Genomic DNA, 15,118 nt, shown 5'->3' with positions numbered 1-15,118 from the left:
GTGGAGTGTTAATGAGTGAGTGAGTGAGCGTGGAGTGTTAGCGAGTGAGTGAGTGAGTGTGAGTGAGTGAGTGTGGAGTGTTAGTGCGTGAGTGAGTGAGCGTGGAGTGTGAGTGAGTGAGTGTGGAGTGTTAGCGAGTGAGTGACAGTGAGTGAGTGTGGAGTGTTAGCGAGTGACAGTGAGTGAGTGTGGAGTGTTAGCGCGTGAGTGAGTGAGCGTGGAGTGTTAGTGAGTGAGTGAGCGTGGAGTGTTAGTGAGTGAGTGAGTGTGGAGTGTTAGTGAGTGAGTGAGTGTGGAGTGTTAGCGAGTGACAGTGAGTGAGTGTGGAGTGTTAGTGAGTGAGTGAGCGTGAGTGAGCATGGAGTGTTAGTGAGTGAGTGACAGTGAGTGAGTGTGGAGTGTTAGTGAGTGAGTGAGTGAGCGTGGAGTGTTAGTGAGTGAGTGAGTGAGCGTGGAGTGTTAGTGAGTGAGTGAGTGTGGAGTGTTAGTGAGTGAGTGAGTGTGGAGTGTTAGCGAGTGACAGTGAGTGAGTGTGGAGTGTTAGTGAGTGAGTGAGCGTGAGTGAGCATGGAGTGTTAGTGAGTGAGTGACAGTGAGTGAGTGTGGAGTGTTAGTGAGTGAGTGAGTGAGCGTGGAGTGTTAGTGAGTGAGTGAGTGTGGAGTGTTAGTGAGTGAGTGAGCGTGAGTGAGCATGGAGTGTTAGTGAGTGAGTGACAGTGAGTGAGTGTGGAGTGTTAGTGAGTGAGTGAGTGAGCGTGGAGTGTTAGTGAGTGAGTGAGTGAGCGTGGAGTGTTAGTGAGTGAGTGAGTGTGGAGTGTTAGTGAGTGAGTGAGTGTGGAGTGTTAGCGAGTGACAGTGAGTGAGTGTGGAGTGTTAGTGAGTGAGTGAGCGTGAGTGAGCATGGAGTGTTAGTGAGTGAGTGACAGTGAGTGAGTGTGGAGTGTTAGTGAGTGAGTGAGCGTGGAGTGTTAGTGAGTGAGTGAGTGTGGAGTGTTAGTGAGTGAGTGAGCGTGAGTGAGCATGGAGTGTTAGTGAGTGAGTGACAGTGAGTGAGTGTGGAGTGTTAGTGAGTGAGCGTGAGCGAGTGAGCGAGTGTGGAGTGTTAGTGAGTGAGTGACAGTGAGTGAGTGTGGAGTGTTAGCGAGTGACAGTGAGTGAGTGTGGAGTGTTAGTGAGTGAGTGAGCGTGGAGTGTTAGCGCGTGAGTGAGTGAGCGTGGAGTGTTAGTGAGTGAGTGAGCGTGGAGTGTTAGCGAGTGAGTGAGTGTGGAGTGTTAGTTAGTGAGTGAGTGTGGAGTGTTAGTGAGTGAGTGAGTGAGCGTGAGTGAGTGTGGAGTGTTAGTGAGTGAGTGAGTGAGTGTTAGTGAGCGAGTGTGGAGTGTTAGTGAGTGAGTGACAGTGAGTGAGCGTGGAGTGTTAGCGAGTGAGTGAGTGTGGGAGTGTTAGTGAGTGAGCGTGGAGTGTTAGTGAGTGAGTGAGTGACAGTGAGTGAGTGTGGAGTGTTAGTGAGTGAGTGAGCGTGAGTGAGTGTGGAGTGTTAGTGAGTGCGAGTGAGCGAGTGTTCTTGTGCTGCCCGTGAGTGGGAATTGAGCTCGGTTTGGCCTAGTTTGTGGCGCAGCGTGCAAACCGCAATGCCACCGCTCCCCACACACACGCACACACGTACACGCGCACACACGCACGCGTACACACACACGTACCCACACAAGCACACGTACGCACACACGTACGCACACACGCATACACGCACGCGTACGTACGTACACGCGCATACACACCTACGCACACACACACACCTACGCACGCACACACACACAGGCACACACAAGTTCACTCCGCTGCACCGCCCCCCCCCCCCCCCCCCCCCCCCCGACTTCCCCCTCCCAAGATTTCCCCGGGCGGGGCAGCCCCACTTCGTCGACCCACGAGCCGCTCTGCTGCGATTGGTGGACGGACTCCGGCCCCGCCCCCGCCACGCCCACCCAGGGGCAGCAGCAGCAACAGCAGCAGCGGCGGCAGGTGGCGACGGAGGAGGAGGAGGATGTCCCTTCGTCGTCATCCTCCCCCACCTCCTCCTCGTCCTCGTCCTCCTCGTCCTCGTCCTCGTCGCGGGCGCGCCGCCCCTGCTGCTCCAGCCGCCTGCGGCTCTGCGCCCTGGTGCTGGCGCTGCTTCACGCCGTGGTGACCGTGGCGGCGCTGGGCCACGCGCCGGGCCCCCGGCGCGTGGCCCAGCGCCGCGGACGCGGGGGCCCCCACGCACGGCCCGGGGGCCCCCGCCTCGCCGCCGCACCGCCGTGGCCCCTCCCCCGAGGACAGCGAGCCGCTCTGACGTCACTTCCTGTGCAGGAGGGGTGGCGGCCGTGACGTCACTTCCTGTGCAGGAAAGGAACGGGGCGGGGTGGCGGGTGATGGCGGCGTTGGGCGGCTCGGATGTCGCTTCCCGTGCGGGGGGAGTGCGAGCGGCTGTGACGTGTCGCTTCTCGTGGAGCGGCTCCGGCCGCCGCCATGTCGCTTGCCGCGGCCGGCGTGTTGGACGTCGCCTCCTTCGCCGCCAAAAAAGGGACGGAGAATCCGCTCCGCTCGGGAATTCCGCACCGATCCCCACCCCCGGCTCCCCCACCCCGCGACATCACTTCCTGTCCGGACCGGCGACATCACTTCCTGTCTGGACGATGACGACGTCGCTTCCCGCCCGAACGGCACAAAACCTTCGCCCACTAACCCATCCCCCCCCCCCCCCCCCCACTTCTCTGCCCCCCCCCGCCCTCCCCACCCCATGCCCCGCCCCCCCCCCTCCTTGTGACTTCACTTCCTGCCACCACGGAGGTGCCGTCGACGTCACTTCCTGCCGCCACTTCCTGCGGACGCCATTTTGTTGTCGTCGTGCGAATGCCAAAAAAAAAGGCGACGAGTGGCCGGGCGGAGGTGGGGGGGTGGGGGTGGGGGGGGGGAGGGGGTCGTGGGGGGGGGGGGGAGTCGTGGATCCAGATGCACGACCGATGGGGAGGGGGGAGGGCCCCCCCTCAAGGGGTACGGGGGGTGGGGGGCCGGGGCCAGGTGGGAGGGGAACAAAATTTAAACCGAGGTGGCGCGCCAAACCGCCGCGTTTTCCTGTAGACATTTGTACATAAGTCAGATATTTCCTCTGTATTAGATGTAGGCGTTATACATATTATACATAAATATATAAAGACGATAAATGCTCTTAAGATTTAAACGACGACGGCAACAACAAAGAAAATTTAACGAACCGACAGAGAGCGAGCGAGAGCGAGCGAGCGAGCGAGAGAGAGAGAGAGAAGTCAACGGAAAAAGAAAAACACAAAAAACTTTAAAAAAAAAATAAAATAGCTTTTTACCAAGGTTAGCTAGAACATACATAATAGATTCCCTAGATGCAAAAAAAAAAACGTTCATGAATTAACGGTGTCTCTGAGTCAGTGGAAAAAAAAAAACTATTATTAAGGGGACGGGGGAATCTACGCTGATGTGTTCCATGGGATGATGATGGTGATGGTGATGATGATGATGCTGATGATGTTGATGATTATGATGTGGTGGCGGTGGCGGTGATGGCTACCGGTCCACCTTGTTACCTGGATTCAAACCTGTCCGCCCGAACCTTTAGTGCGGCGTGCGTGACTCCCCCCCCCCCCCCCCCCCCCCGCGTGAAGGCTCGATGGCTGTGGGGCGGGCGAGGTGGGTTGGCAAATGTCAGTCTGGGGATGTGGGGGAAGGGGGCTGTGGTGTGCCAAGTGCCCTCGACGTTACGGAGAGAGTTGGCGGCGGTGGCACCGGTGGGGGGGGGGCCGACGTTGTGGTGGGGGTGGTGGGGGTGGTGGGGGGGGGTGGGGGTCCCCTCTGTGGCCCGTCGCTGTCCCTCCCCGCACGGCCGGGTTCGTGCGCCACGAGGGAGGGTCCACGCACGGACGCACGGACGAGGCCGGGCGGAGCGAAACGCGCGGTAAACGCTGGCGCTGTGCAGTTCGTCGCATGGCCTCGACTCTCACCGTGGAGGGAGGAGGAGGTGGTGGTGGTGGTGGTGGTGGCGGTGATGGTGGAGGAGGTGATGGTGGAGGAGGAGGGTGGTGGAGAATGTGGTGGCGGTGATGGTGGAGGAGGTGGTGGATGAGGAGGTGGTGGAGAATGTGGTGGTGGAGGAGGTGGTGGGGATGGTGGAGGAGGTGGATGAGGTGGTAGTGGATGAGGTGATGGAGGAGGAGGTGGTGGATGAGGTGGTAGTGGATGAGGTGGTGGAGGAGGAGGTAATGGAGGAGGTGGTGGATGAGGTGGTAGTGGATGAGGTGATGGAGGAGGTGGTGGAGGAGGTGGTGGTGGAGGAGTGGTGGTGGAGGTGGTGGGGATGGTGGAGGAGCTGGTGGAGAAGGAGGTGATGGTTTTGGAGGTGGAGAACGTGGTGGTGGAGGAGGTGGTGGAGGTGGTAGTGGATGATGGTGTTGGAGGTAGTAGTTGATGGTGGTGGAGGTGGTAGTGGATGATGATGGTGGTGGAGGTAGTGGGTGATGGTGGTGGAGGTGGTAGTGGATGATGGTGGTGGAGGCGGTAGTGGTTGATGGTGGTGGATAGTGGTGGTGGAGGTGGTAGTGGATGATTGGGTGTAGTGGATGATGGAGTGGTGAGGGAGGTAGGGATGGAGGTGGTGGGTGGTAGTGGATGATGATGGTGGAGGTGGTAGTGGATGATGGTGGAGGTGGTAGTAGGAGGGGGTGGAGGTGGGGAGGTGGAGGGGTGGGAGACGTGGTGGCAGATGGTGGAGGTGGTGGAGGGAGGAGGTGGTGGTGGAGGTGGTGGTGGAGGTGGTGGAGGTGGTGGTGGAGGTGGTGGAGGTGGTGGAGGATGATTCTCGCAGCCAGGAATAGCACGATTCCATTTCAAGCGTTCGCCCTGGGTCAGCTGACTGACTCGCTTCCTGGATGTTGGCGCTAACTTTTACTTGACCCCGTGCCCTGCCGATTGTTCGCTATTTCCGCGACATATTTTCATTTTTGCAACTGATAAAGCCCCACTCAGCTATCCATCAAAATGATAGATCAACGGTGTGGCTTAACAGCAGCATCATCATCATGTGGAAATGTATGGCCATCGCCAAATGCTCTAAACTCGCACTGATGTTGATTCTCAATGTGGTGGAGGGACCGCAACCCCAATTCTTAGAGGCGCCGGGATCGAACCCGCGACCTCCTGCATGTCAGGCGAGGTAGTTAACATCTCCTAGCCGCCGCGGTGGAGCGATGGACCTTGTTTCGAGCGAAGCGCGCCAGGTCTCTGCTGCTGAACCTGGCTGTGAGGGTTGCTCTCTTCACTCACAGGGCGAGTGATTGGGGGGGGGGGGGGGTGAGAGAGTGGGTGGGTTGAGTGTTTGGCTGAGTGAATGAGTGAGTGGACGAGCGGATGAATGGGCGAGTTAGTGATTGTGCGAGTGAGTGTGGCGAGCGCGCGAAAAAGTGAGCGGGTTTGTGAGTCGATGAGTGGGTAGGTTAGTGAGTGATGAGTTAGTGTGTGAGCGAGTGGACGAGTAGGTGAGCGAGTGGATGAGTGATTGTGTGAGTAGGTGAGCGAGTGGATGAGTAGGTGAGCGAGTGGATGAGTAGGTGAGCGAGTGGATGAGTAGGTGAGCGAGTGGATGAGTAGGTGAGCGAGTGGATGAGTAGGTGAGCGAGTGGATGAGTAGGTGAGCGAGTGGATGAGTAGGTGAGCGAGTGGATGAGTAGGTGAGCGAGTGGATGAGTAGGTGAGCGAGTGGATGAGTAGGTGAGCGAGTGAGCGAGTGGATGAGTAGGTGAGCGAGTGGATGAGTAGGTGAGCGAGTGGATGAGTAGGTGAGCGAGTGGATGAGTAGGTGAGCGAGTGGATGAGTAGGTGAGCGAGTGGATGAGTAGGTGAGCGAGTGGATGAGTAGGTGAGCGAGGTAGGATGAGTAGGTGAGCGAGTGGATGAGTAGGTAAGTGATTGTGTGAGTAGGTGAGTGAGTGGATGAGTGATTGTGTGAGTGAGTGAGCGAGTGGATGAGTAGGTGAGCGAGTGTGTGAGTAGGTGAGTGATTGTGTGAGTAGGTGAGTGAGTGGATGAGTGATTGTGCGAGTAGGTGAGCGAGTGTATGAGTAGGTGAGCGAGTGGATGAGTAGGTGAGTGATTGTGTGAGTAGGTGAGCGAGTAGATGAGTGATTGTGTGAGTGAGTGATTGTGTGAGCGAGTGGATGAGTAGGTGAGCGAGTGGATGAGTAGGTGAGCGAGTGGATGAGTAGGTGAGCGAGTGGATGAGTAGGTGAGCGAGTGGATGAGTAGGTGAGCGAGTGGATGAGTAGGTGAGCGAGTGGATGAGTAGGTGAGCGAGTGGATGAGTAGGTGAGCGAGTGGATGAGTAGGTGAGCGAGTGGATGAGTAGGTGAGCGAGTGGATGAGTAGGTGAGCGAGTGGATGAGTAGGTGAGCGAGTGGATGAGTAGGTGAGCGAGTGGATGAGTAGGTGAGCGAGTGGATGAGTAGGTGAGCGAGTTGGGTGAGTAGGTGAGCGAGTTGGGTGAGTAGGTGAGCGAGTTGGGTGAGTAGGTGAGCGAGTTGGGTGAGCGAGTGGCCGCGTGGGGTGTGTGAGATTCTCCGACTCGCCGGGTGAGCTGATCCGAGAACGATCGCAGCCATCGGAGCGCCGCACGCGACAATTGGCACCCGGCCGCTCTCCGTCGGGTGGTGGAGGGCCTCTCCCGACGAACACAGCCTTGGCGCACGAACCCACACAATGAAAGGAATAAAAACGTGGGCGTGGCAGCCTCCCCCACCACCCCACCCCCTCCCCTCCCCGCAACTGTTTTAAAGAAATGAGCGTGGCGCTTTGAAACGATCTCGATCGAAAAAATGCATTTCCTTAAAACTGATCGTCGTCATCGTCGTCGTCGTCATCGTCGTCGTCACTGCTGCTCGTGTCGGTTTTGGTCGTCCTGCCCACCTCCCACCCCCGCACCGACGGCGAGCCGCTGGCGGCTACCACCGCGGCGCCAGACAGTCGAGACGCACGCACGCGTGAGCACGCACGCGCACGGCCGTGACGTCGGCCTCCGGGGGCCGTGACGTCGGCCTCCGGGGGCCGTGACGTCGGCCTCCGGGGGCCGTGACGTCGGCCTCCGGGGGCCGTGACGTCGGCCTCCGGGGGCCGTGACGTCGGCCTCCGGGGGCCGTGACGTCGGCCTCCGGGGGCCGTGACGTCGGCCTCCGGGCACGCGACAGACGACGACGTCGACGACGTGCGGTGGGGTGGTGGTGGGGCGAGAGAGGCAGGAGGGGTGGGGGGCGCGAACCGTCGGACTCGGAGACGCCCCCCCCCCTCCTCCTCCCCCCCGCAGCGTGATCGTGGGGTGACGGCCGGAAGTGGATGGGGTTGGTGGTTGTGGTGATGATGATGATGATCGGGAATGGAGAGCGGTGGTGGTGGTGATGATCGGTGGTTGTGGTTGTGGTGGTGGTGATGATCGGTGGTTGTGGTTGTGGTGGTGGTGGTGATGATTGGGAAGGGGGAGCGGTGGTGGTTGTGGTGGTGATGATGATCGGTGGTTGTGGTGGTGGTGGTGACGATAATCGGGAATGGAGAGCGGTGGTGGTTGTGATGATCGGTGGTTGTGGTGGTGGTGATGGTGATGATGATGATTGGTGGTGGTGATGGTGGTGGTGATGATGATCGGTGGTGGTAGTGGTGGTGGTGGTTGGCGCTACGCCGCGCTACGAACCTGGCGATCCGGGGTTCGATCCCCGCTCGGGACCACCAACTCCCCGGTGTGACGATGATCTGAACCGGTCCTGAGCCTCCTCCCCTAGGTTGGCTCGGCCTCAAATGAGTTCGCCGGTGCGGTGTGTCGTCGTAGCAGTAGTAAACATCGCCACTAGGGGGAGACAAAGGCGGCCGGGCGTGGTTGCTGGCCGCCCACCCCCTCGTGTGCCACAGTGCCGGTAGCCTTCATAGGTGCTGCTCGCTAACAGCACTTGCCCCTGCAGTCCGTTGAGGCTACACGGGGGATCTTTGCCTTGACTATGGGGTGTCATATTCTTGGTTCTTTCGGTAAAGCCACGTAGAAGGGAAACAATAAAATAATAAAAATATAAAATGGTGAGAATTTTTTTGTTTTATATTTGTATTATTTTATTGTTTCCCTTCTACGTGGTGGTGACTTTACCGAAAGCACCAATAATATGAATCCCTGCAGTCACGAAAGCTTTAAATCAAAATTTATGGGGTGTCATTTAAACTGAAGGCAGGGGTGGTGATGATGATGATGAATCCGATAAGCTTTGAAGCTCTTTGTCACACACGTGAAGGTGCGGGGGAGGGATGTACTACGTACGGTGTGAAAGAAGTTCAGCATTACGTAACGTACCAAAAAAGTTATTGGGAGTGGTTGAGCAAGACGCTAAAAGAAAATTTTTAAAGTTTAAAGTTTTTTTTTAAACTTGTAAAAAGTAACACAAAAATTCCCTGCCGCTGTGACGAGCGACAACCAATCAAAAAGAACGGTTACCCGATCCGCGGATCGCTTGCAGTCGGATCGACGCGGCGATTAACGCGCTCGGTCGAATCGCTCGCTCGCTCTTTTAACGCGGCGGCTACCGGATCGACTGCGTGCGGGAATCGATTCCGAGTAGGAACTGCCTCGATTCACGATCCGCAAAACCGCCCCCTTCAGGGAATGCCACGCCCAGCGGCACACACGTTGTTATAGACACGCCCTCTTTACATAGGACACTCCCACCTTTCCATGCAGGTGTATTGACACGCCCTCCTACGGTTCCATATTTGGGCAATGGCACGCCCCTCATTTAGACAAGGTCACTCCCACAAGTCCAAATATTTGTATGGACACGCCTTCTTTGGACAAGGCCCACGCCCCTTGTTCCATATATGGGCATGGACACACCCTTCTAAAGCAAGTTGACGCCCACTATCCCATATATGGGCACGTCCCCGCCCCAACCTCTTTCCAGCAATGCCGCGCCCACTTTATTGCATTCATCAGGGGGAATAATCGAATGATCTTCTATTTATACTGCAGGATAGAGGAATCCGATGAGCTATAAAGCTCTTCACCCCCACCTCCCTCACACCCCTTCCACGTGTGTGCATGATGTCTGACTGCGCCCTGTGTCGGGATTGTTACTGCCACGCATAATAATTGACGACGACGACGACGATGATGATGATGATGATGCTGCTGATTAATTTTAAAGCAACTATCGCAAAATTGATTGACCTTTTCCCAGGGACACTTGCACGGCCCCGATTTGCTGTGTTCATTGATGTGGTGGTGGTGGTGGTGGGTGGGTGGGTGAGTGGTGGTGGTGTTGGCTGTTCTTTTGCCCACCGCTGCAAACCAACACGGCTGCAGCTACAGCAGCAGCATCATGTGGTGGATTATTCGTGACACGTGGCCTGGGGTCCTGGAAGCCTCTCCATGCTGAGAGTTGCAATGTGCGCGCGCACGCGACTCCAGAGAGAGGGGAAGAGATATTCAATAACCATACTGGGGGTTTCTTGATGTTCAGAGTCCCAGTTCAAAGCCAGCATCCAATCTGCCATTGTTAACCCCCTAAGCCAGAGAGAGAGAGAGAGACACACCCAGACCCAGGGCTTGAACCCAGGTTATGAGTTGTGTTGGCTGACACAGCCATTGGGAATCCACTAAGACATAGAGAGAGAGAGACACACACCCAGACCCAGGGCTTGAACCCAGGTTATGAGTTGTGTTGGCTGACACAGCCATTGGGAATCCACTAAGAGAGAGAGAGAGAGACCCAGACCCAGGGCTTGAACCCAGGTTATTAGTTGTGTTGGCTGACACGGAAATTGTGAACTCCCTAAGCCAGAGAGAGAGAGAGACACCCAGACCCAGGGCTTGAACCCAGGTTATTAGTTGTGTGAGCTGACACGGCCATTGTGAACCCCCTAAGCCAGAGAGAGAGACACCCAGACCCAGGGCTTGAACCCAGGTTATTAGTGCTGTTAGCTGACACGGCCATCGTGAACCCCCTAAGCCAGAGAGAGAGACACCTAGACCCAGGGCTTGAACCCAGGTTATGAGTTGTGTTGGCTGACACGGAAATTCTGAACTCCCTAAGCCAGAGAGAGAGAGAGAGAGACACCCAGACCCAGGGCTTGAACCCAGGTTATTAGTGGTGCTGGTTCACAGGGAAATGCTAAACCGCCTAAGCAGTGCCGGATTAAGCTAGTGCGGGGTTTGTAGCAAATGTTATAAAGGGGCTCTAAATTTTATTTAAAAAACACCTAAATATTAAAACACAAATTGTTTAACTTGCACGGTAAAGTAAATTGTATTTTTTTTCATTTGCTATACAGCCGGATAATACGGCAAATCGCTAAACCTTAAACACCCGGTCGTTCGTAAAAGTCTAAGGCGGTATAGTACTATAGTGATAGAGCAAGTGCCGAATCACTGAACCGGTAATTGATCGCCTGAAAGCATTAATCGCGGGGCCCCTTTTAACGCGAGGAGCTACGTCTCCAGCTCCTGTTTGCTTGCTAAGCTAATCCCGCACTGCACCTAAGACGGAGACAGTGACACACACACACACCCGGACCCAGGGGGACTTGAACCCAGTTTCTCAGCGGCATCGGATCTCGTATCTCAGACGCGGCGATCGTGACCCTCCACCTCCACCCCCCCCCCAACCACTCCGAGATGTGGTCACGGCGACTGACAGCGGCCCCCACAGCTCCCCCTCCCCCCCCCCGAAGGTCGGGGCGAGACAGGTTTGAATCCAGAGCAAGAGGGGAGAATTGGAAACCGGGCGCGATTGGTTCGTTTCACGTTGCGTGCTTTTGTCGTGAGCCTCTTGCTGTCCTTCGTATCGCGTCTGCTGCGTTCACCACCCACCCACCCACTACCCCTCTTTGATTTCTTTAATGTCGCAGGCTCCCAGCTGCCGTCTGTGTAACGTCGCCTGCCCGTTGTCTCAACGTCCGCCGCCCTATGTCAACCCCCCACCACCACCCCCCCCCCCAGCCCAGCTGCCCTCGATCGTAGATTTCTCCTCCGGCCGCTTTTGCGCACAATGCGTGCCGACTTCGGTTTTACATTCTCGCTGCCCTCTCTGTGTCACACCATGGTTCATGATGCCCTCTCTGTGTCACAGCATGGTTCATGATGCCCTCTTATCACAGCATGGTTCATGATGCCCTCTGTGTCACACCATGGTTCTTGATGGCCTCTGTGTCACAGCATGGTTCATGATGCCCTGTGTGTCACACCATGGTTCACGATGGCCTCTTATCACAGCATCTCGCTGCCCTCTCTGTATCACACCATGGTTCATGATACCCTCTCTGTCTCACACCATGGTTCATGATGCCCTCTCTGTGTCACACCATGGTTCTCGCTGTCCTCTCTGTGTCACACCATGGTTCTTGATGCCCTCTCTGTGTCACAGCATGCTTCATGATGCCCTGTGTCTCACACCATGGTTCATGATGCCCTCTGTGTGTCACACCATGGTTCATGATGCCCTCTGTGTCACACCATGGTCCATGATGCCCTCTGTGTCACACCATGGTTCATGATGCCCTCTGTGTCACACCATGGTTCATGATGCCCTCTCTGTGTCACACCATGGTTCATGATGCCCTCTCTGTGTCACACCATGGTCCATGATGCCCTCTGTGTCACAGCATGGTTCATGATGCCCTCTTTGTGTCACACCATGGTTCATGATGGCCTCTCTGTGTCACAGCATGGTTCATGATGCCCTCTCTGTGTCACACCATGGTTCATGATGGCCTCTGTCTCACCATGGTTCATGATGCCCTCTCTGTCTCACCATGGTTCATGATGCCCTCTTATCACAGCATCTCGCTGTCCTCTCTGTCTCACACCATGGTTCATAATGGCCTCTGTCTCACCATGGTTCATGATGCCCTCTCTGTGTCACACCATGGTTCATGATGCCCTCTCTGTGTCACACCATGGTTCATAATGCCCTCTGTGTCACACCATGGTTCATGATGCCCTCTGTGTCACAGCATGGTTCTTGATGCCCTCTGTGTGTCACACCATGGTTCATGATGCCCTCTGTCTCACACCATGGTTCATGATGCCCTCTCTGTGTCACACCATGGTTCATGATGCCCTCTGTGTCACAGCATGGTTCATGATGCCCTCTGTCTCACACCATGGTTCTTGATGCCCTCTCTGTGTCACACCATGGTTCATGATGCCCTCTCTGTGTCACACCATGGTTCTTGATACCCTCTCTGTGTCACACCATGGTTCATGATGCCCTCTCTGTGTCACACCATGGTCCATGATGCTCTCTCTGTGTCACACCATGGTTCATGATGCCCTCTGTGTCACAGCATGGTTCATGATGCCCTCTGTCTCACACCATGGTTCTTGATGCCCTCTGTGTGTCTCACCATGGTTCATGATGCCCTCTCTGTCTCACACCATGGTTCATGATGCCCTCTCTGTGTCACACCATGGTTCTTGATACCCTCTCTGTGTCACACCATGGTTCATGATGCTCTCTCTGTGTCACACCATGGTCCATGATGCCCTCTCTGTGTCACACCATGGTTCATGATGCCCTCTCTGTGTCACACCATGGTCCATGATGCCCTCTCTGTGTCACACCATGGTCCATGATGCCCTCTCTGTGTCACACCATGGTTCATGATGCCCTCTCTGTGTCACACCATGGTTCTTGATGCCCTCTCTGTGTCACACCATGGTTCATGATGCCCTCTTATCACAGCAGCTGACTGCCCTCTCTCTCCCACCATAGCTCTGGCTGCCCTCTTATCACAGCATCTCGCTGCCCTCTGTCTCCCACCATAGCTCTGGCTGCCCTCTTATCACAGCAGCTGCTGCCCTCCGCGTGTGTCATCGTTTCATGCCGGCCCGTGTCTCATCGTCTGCCCCCACACCGCCACCTGCTGCCCTCTGTGTAGCAGTTGATGCTTCCCTGGCGTGCGTGTTACCGTGTCGTGTGTGTGTGTCTGTGTGTGTGTCTGTGTGTGTGTCTGGGTGTGTCTGTGTGTGTGTCTGGGTGTGTGTGTGTCTGTGTGTGTGTCTGTGTGTGTGTGTCTGTGTGTGTGTCTGTGTGTGTGTCTGTGTGTGTGTGTCTGTGTGTGTGTCTGTGTGTGTCTGTCTGTGTCTGTGTGTGTCTGTGTGTGTCTGTGTGTGTGTCTGTCTGTGTCTGTGTGTGTCTGTGTGTGTCTGTGTGTCCGTGTGAGTGTGTGTGTGAGTGGTTGTATGCACGCTGTCTGGTGCCCCGGCATGCCCTGACTGTCCCGGTGTGTCCTGACTATCCTGACTGTCCTGACTATCCTGGTGTGTCCCGGTGTGTCCTGGCTGTCCCGGTGTGTCCTGACTGTCCTGGCTGTCCCGGTGTGTCCTGACTGTCCTGACTGTCCCGGTGTGTCCCGGTGTGTCCTGGCTGTCCTGACTGTCCCGGTGTGTCCTGACTGTCCTGACTGTCCTGGTGTGTCCTGGCTGTCCTGACTGTCCTGGTGTGTCCTGACTGTCCTGGCTGTCCCAGTGTGTCCTGACTGTCCCGGTGTGTCCTGACTGTCCTGGCAGTCCTGGTGTGTCCTGACTGTCCTGGTGTGTCCTGACTGTCCTGGTGTGTCCTGACTGTCCTGACTGTCCTGACTGTCCTGACTGTCCTGGTGTGCCCCGGCATGCCCTGGCTGTCCCGGTGTGTCCCGGTGTGTCCTGGCTGTCCCGACTGTCCCGGTGTGTCCTGGCTGTCCCGGCTGTCCCGGTGTGTCCTGACTGTCCTGACTGTCCTGGCAGTCCTGACTGTCCCGGTGTGTTCTGGTGTGTCCTGGCTGTCCTGGCTGTCCTGGCTGTCCCGGTGTGTCCTGACTGTCCTGGCTGTCCCGGTGTGTCCTGACTGTCCCGGTGTGTCCTGACTGTCCTGGCTGTCCCGGTGTGTCCTGACTGTCCTGGCTGTTCTGGTGTGTCCTGGCTGTCCTGGCTGTCCTGGCTGTCCTGGTGTGTCCTGTGGAGATGGAATAAAGCAGAGTCTGTACAGACGCAAGTCCCACACCTCGCCTGTTCTCACTCACCACACACTCACCACACACCACACAGTCACCACACACTCACCAGGGCGGGGAGGGGGGTGGGTGGGTGGGTTGGTGAGTGGTTGAGCTGGGTGGTGAGTGGTTGAGAGGGTGGTGAGTTAGTGGGTTGGTGAGTATATGAGCTGGGTGGTGAGTGGTTTAGAGGGTGGTGAGGTAGTGGGTTGGTGAGTATTTGAGCTGGGTGGTGAGTGGTTGAGAGGGTGGTGAGCGGGTTGGTGAGTGGTTGAGCTGGTTGGTGAGGGAGTCGGTTGGTAAGTGGTTGAGTGGGTGGTGAGTGGGTGGTTAAGCGGGTTGGTAAGTGGTTGGGCTGGTTGGTGGAGTCGGTTGGTAAGTGGTTGAGAGGGTGGTGAGTGGGTTGGTGAGTGGTTGAGCGGGTTGTGAGTGGGTGGATGAGCGGGTTGGTGAGTGGATGAGCGGGTGGTGAGTGGGTGGATGAGCGGGTGGTGAGTGGGTGGTTGAGCGGGTGGTGAGTGGTTGAGCGGGTGGTGAGTGGGTGGATGAGCGGGTTGGTGAGTGGGTGGATGAGCGGGTTGGTGAGTGGGTGGATGAGCGGGTGGTGAGTGAGTGGTTGAGCGGGTGGTGAGTGGGTGGATGAGCGGGTGGTGAGTGGGTGGATGAGCGGGTGGTGAGTGGGTGGATGAGCAGGTGGTGAGTGGGTGGATGAGCGGGTGGTGAGTGGGTGGATGAGCAGGTGGTGAGTGGGTGGATGAGCGGGTGGTGAGTGGTTGAGCTGGTTGGTGAGGGAGTGGGTTGGTGAGTGGTTGAGTGGGTGGTGAGTGGGTGGTGAGTGGGTGGATGAGCGGGTGGTGAGTGGGTGGATGAGCGGGTGGTGAGTGGGTGGATGAGCAGGTGGTGAGTGGGTGGATGAACGGGTGGTGAGTGGTTGAGCTGGTTGGTGAGGGAGTGGGTTGGTGAGTGGTTGAGTGGGTGGTGAGTGGGTGGTGAGTGGGTGGATGAGTGGGTGGTGAGTGGGTGGATGAGCGGGTGGTGAGTGGGTGGATGAGCGGGTGGTGAGTG

At 56.6% G+C, this 15,118-nt stretch overlaps 1 protein-coding gene and 1 long non-coding RNA gene across 2 annotated transcripts in view; both read left to right on the top strand.

Annotated features, from left to right (window-relative positions):
- Positions 1-2,943, top strand: part of LOC116956821 (NALCN channel auxiliary factor 1-like) — a 42,695-nt gene extending 39,752 nt beyond the window's left edge. The window contains exon 3 of the mRNA XM_032978667.2: positions 1,887-2,943. Coding sequence (XP_032834558.2) covers positions 1,887-2,362 — 476 coding nt within the window. The 3' untranslated portion in view covers positions 2,363-2,943. The remainder of the gene's footprint in view (positions 1-1,886) is intronic.
- A 1,871-nt stretch (positions 2,944-4,814) lies between these two features.
- LOC142922787 (uncharacterized) lies at positions 4,815-14,061 on the top strand. Its single transcript, XR_012940295.1, has 2 exons — positions 4,815-5,927; positions 6,022-14,061. It is a non-coding gene; the product is annotated as an uncharacterized LOC142922787 (long non-coding RNA).
- Positions 14,062-15,118: the final 1,057 nt, after the last annotated feature.

The sequence above is a fragment of the Petromyzon marinus genome, unplaced genomic scaffold (assembly GCF_048934315.1).
Source record: "Petromyzon marinus isolate PM22_M1 ecotype Great Lakes invasive population unplaced genomic scaffold, UKy_Petmar_22M1.pri1.0 PM_Scaffold_17, whole genome shotgun sequence".
NCBI lineage: Eukaryota > Metazoa > Chordata > Hyperoartia > Petromyzontiformes > Petromyzontidae > Petromyzon > Petromyzon marinus.
Note: the sequence above shows the minus strand (reverse complement) of the source record. Positions and strands in the feature narration are given on the sequence as shown.